Raw genomic sequence first — 4,275 nt, 5'->3', positions numbered from 1 at the left:
TATCCTAACAAACAGGGCCTACCCAAATTAATATACTGCCTGCACTTACTTCCTTTAAAATCAAGTAAATAACAATACCTTTTGAGACTTGTTTCTGAGTTCCAACAGCGTCACATTTTCTCTGTCAATCTTTTCAAAGTTAAGGTTGTTACGTTGTAAAAGCTTTGTAAAGAATGCAAGTAAATTCGATGAGACGTTATAGGGTCTCCTAGAACTCTAGTGCGAATCGGCCCTCAGCGCCCGGACGGGATGAAAGGCACCTATATTTGTAGCATTACAATGGAGCTGGCGGTGAGTTTCTTTGCACCTAGTTATCGAGTACATCGATACTCGATTGTTACCTGACATGGTCTTTGAAACGGTTTTGTGGTAAAAGTAGGGGTAAAATGGCGTACATTAAAGTGTATGCAGTTCATTTTATGGTTCTCTTGTGTTCTCTTTCAACTACTGCAATCAGACAAAACATTTATAAGGCATATACATATATACTAAAACTTTCTTTCAATTCACTTGTCAAATTGTGTTAATCAGTCACTGCTTGGGCAGGAATTGAGTTGCAGAGCATCCTATGTTTTATACTGTGGTAGTATAAAACGTAGGAATGCTAATCATATAATTTTTTAATTTTTATTTTTTGCAGGGGGGGGGAGGGGGGTTGGGAAGGCACGTTTTGTGTGGGGACATATAAGGGAATCCAGTACTGCTTTTCATTATGAAAACAACCTTATTACATCCGGGAATGTTTATGCGGCAATGAAAGAACCAAAGGATACTGCTAATCCTTGATCACACCATGTGATCGCTTCTTCAAATAGATTCAGCTCCACACAAGCACTTGCTCCTAAAAATATATATGATAACTCGATTAGTTTTTAAGTCAAGCTAGTTTACCTCAAAATTTAGTTTCTATGTTTGCACATGTGTATCATGATCATGACAGTAGAGCTGAGGATGACGAGAAAGGATCGCCATTTTGCAATACTGTTAGGGTGCGTTCGATTGACTCCATTCCCGAATAGGAATACATACAATAATACAAGAAATTCCTTAAGAGGTTTTTGTAGTTACTGTAATACAAAATCACTCTTAAATTATCATGTGTCAGCGAAAATTTGTAGAAATGTTTTCCCAAATTTACTTAAAAGAGAAATCTAACAGCTATTCTGCGTATTCTTATTCTGGAATACGGTCTTAAACACCACTTTATGAACAGCCGCTTAGTCTTCGCAATGAGAGGATATAGTTTTTTACATGATGAAACCCGCTTAATATGGACACATGGGCGAAGCAAACACTTCATACAATAAATCGGTAAATAGTAGTCATGAGGTTTATGCCATGCGCAATGTAAGACATCTGCACGTGTGATGAGAGTCAGTTCAAAGAAAAACACACGTTTCTGTACAATTGTTATTTCGGTATTTTTGCGCACGTTGGCGATGTGTAGCGATACACTGTTCTTTCAGCTGAAACATATAAAATTGTTTACATGCAAGGTACCAACTTTCACAATGATATTACATGTGATACGGACAACCAGTTCTAAAAAACGGATGGATTTTGTGTAAATTCGCAGCTCCTTGGCCTATCTGGTGTAAAAGAGTCATGATCTATATATTTTATATTTTCTAAAACATTCTGTTAATCGCCCTCACTTTAAAGATTGTATCGCAAGTGTAGTTATGGCAGATATTGCGGCGGTTTATATTGCTGCAGTTTACTCATTACGTCTTTCTTTAAAATACTGTATGTCTAGAATTTTACGACATCTTACCTCTAATGATTGCTTTGACATCAGACGGCTGTAGTTCATTGGCAACTTTCGCATCACTAAGTGAATCCCGATAATTCCCTAAAAATTATAGAAAGATAAATAAATTCATTTACCCTCAGTCTGATGCAGCTGGTCTGACCTCTGCATTCTCGGAATCGCGAGGGAAGCTAGTTGATGCGGGACGTAGTAAACCCGGCTAAAATTGACGCGAAAAAAGTGTTCAAGAACGAGCGAAAGAACGTCTGAAAATGAATTTAGGTACGCTCCAATTCATTTTCACAATCAGTTGTCCTAATATCTTAACTACAGTAACTAAATAAATGCTGAACAAATAAATAAATAAATTGAAATAAAACCTCTCACCTAAACGAAAGTGTGCTTCCGCCCTGTTGCCATACAGTTTGGCCTTCAGTTCTTCATCCTTGCAGTTCACTTTAATTCCTTCCGTGTAAAAGTAAACGGCGTTTCGGAAATTCTTTTTCCCGTATTCATCATTACCTTCATTCTTATAAACCTCTGCTATTGCTAAAATGAAGCAAATCAGAACATAGTTAGGAAAAGGCAATGGTTAAGCCCGTGTGTAGCCCGTCAAACTTCTTAACTTTAGTGTTGTTTATTTTGGTGAGCATTTTTGGCGTTGACCGTGCACAGCACAATAGATTTTATAATAATAGCCGTTTATTCAAAACTGAATCCAAGTGAAAAGGAGATAAATGAGGTTTTCCCTTTCTAGTTTATCTCCTGATAAGAAAATAATTGAAACATTAATTATTTACAACTGTTTAAAATACTTAACATAAAATATATAGCACATCACACTATAGAAGAACTTAGTGTTCACTAGAAAAATTTGCAAGATGACATCTCAGTCGGTTCTTAAAGGTTGTCAAATCTTCCGCCTCAGCAATTTCCTTTGGCAGATTATTCCACTTATCGATTATGCGTATAAAAAAGGAATGTTTAAAACTATTCAAAGTTGCAGATGCAAACTTAAGTTTAAAACGGTGATTTGCTCTTGAGGGCCGAAAATCATGTGCAAACGTAAAAAATGCTGAGGGATCTAGTCCATTAAGTCTGTTTATTGTCTAACTTATAACACTCGATAAGCGACGAAAACAATCTTCTTTGTTCAAGTGTTGGCCATTTAAGGAACTTCAGACCTTCTTCGTAAGACATGTCTCGCCCATTAAATGTGTTGGAGCAAATCACCAATAGTAAGATATTCAACTGTAGTGTGAAAATTAAAAGAAAGGTTTGTGCACGGTCGTGGCCCTTTCAACATAAATTGCAACACCATTGTTGACATTGCAAGGTTTCCTAACCAGTCCCTCAATGGTCCAATTTGAGCCCCATATTGTATCATTTAAAGTAAAGAGACGATACTAATAAGGGGATGTGAAGGGGGGGAGGGGAGGGAGAGGGTCTTGAAAATAACCACACTGTAGGATAAAAGAGGACATGGAGGGCGTTATTAAGTAAGGAAAAGGAGGCCTTTACTACACCATTTTCCATTAGCTATCACCCGTGGACTCAACTTTTTTGCAACATTTTAAAATGTTAGTGACAAACGGGCAAGTAAGTGACATAACCCTTTACCTCTCAAAGTGTCATCGTCAAAATCCAAAGTCTCCTCACCAACTGGTGTGACGTCGCTTCCAGGTTTGGCTTTGATATCGCTGCTTACCATGGATGCTGGGAAAACGAAAACTTTTAGGTTTTGCTTAAATAATCAGCGATACATGGACTTATTGGCAACTGTAAGTTAGATACTGGACAAAAACAAACATTCCAGTATTTAGCTGAACTTTTAAATTTTACTGTATCCACTCAAACCTTGTCATTACGAACAGCGTTGCATATTGTACAGCAATATTTAAGTATAATTACGAATTCTTACTAACTACAAGTACACACTTTTCATCTCATAATAAATAAGTAAATAAAGAAATAAAGAAAAACCAACAAACAAACCATTTAAAACAAACACACAGGCAAACAGCAACAACTACAAACAAACAAAACCAAAAATCCAGAGAACGTCTCTAACAAATCTGGCTACTCTACAGTAAGGGGAGGAGAGGGTAGGGTTTACAGTTAAGAGGCGTTTGGTGTATCTCGATCCATGCACTTGACTCAGTTCTCTTACAACTGCGAAGATTAACATTGAACACTTATCCAGTCTAACAACGACTTCTGCCTCACCTTTCGAAGTGTCATTATCAACATCTAAAGTCTCTTCACCAGCTGGTGTGACGTCACTTTCAGGTTTGGTTTTGTTTTCACTGCTTGCTATAGATTCTGGAAAATGAAATAGAATACTTAATCATTATAGGTTAAAACAGTGTCAGCTGATAAAAAACGGGTACTGAATTTGTTTTAGTCATTGACAGAGAGCTTAAAGCATCAATGTCTGAGTGAAGGTTAAACGAACAATTGTTAAAAATAAATAAAAGGAAAGAAGAAAACGATAAAACTTTATAAGAACAACCAAACGAACAAAC

The 4,275-nt window shown here is 36.8% G+C and overlaps 1 protein-coding gene across 1 annotated transcript; it reads right to left on the bottom strand.

Moving 5' to 3' along the window:
• Positions 1–743: 743 nt before the first annotated feature.
• LOC146462392 (hsp70/Hsp90 co-chaperone CNS1 homolog) lies at positions 744–3,462 on the bottom strand. The gene is made up of 4 exons (XM_085085705.1): positions 3,371–3,462; positions 2,138–2,299; positions 1,775–1,852; positions 744–841 (listed from the first exon to the last, which is right to left on the bottom strand). Exons 1-4 carry the CDS (start codon positions 3,459–3,461, stop codon positions 744–746), a joined length of 429 nt encoding a protein of 142 aa, XP_084941831.1. The 5' UTR covers position 3,462.
• Positions 3,463–4,275: the final 813 nt, after the last annotated feature.

This window comes from Pavona decussata, unplaced genomic scaffold, assembly GCF_977016875.1.
Source record: "Pavona decussata unplaced genomic scaffold, jaPavDecu1.1 SCAFFOLD_189, whole genome shotgun sequence".
Taxonomy (NCBI): domain Eukaryota; kingdom Metazoa; phylum Cnidaria; class Anthozoa; order Scleractinia; family Agariciidae; genus Pavona; species Pavona decussata.
This window is presented reverse-complemented; position numbering and strand designations above follow the sequence as displayed.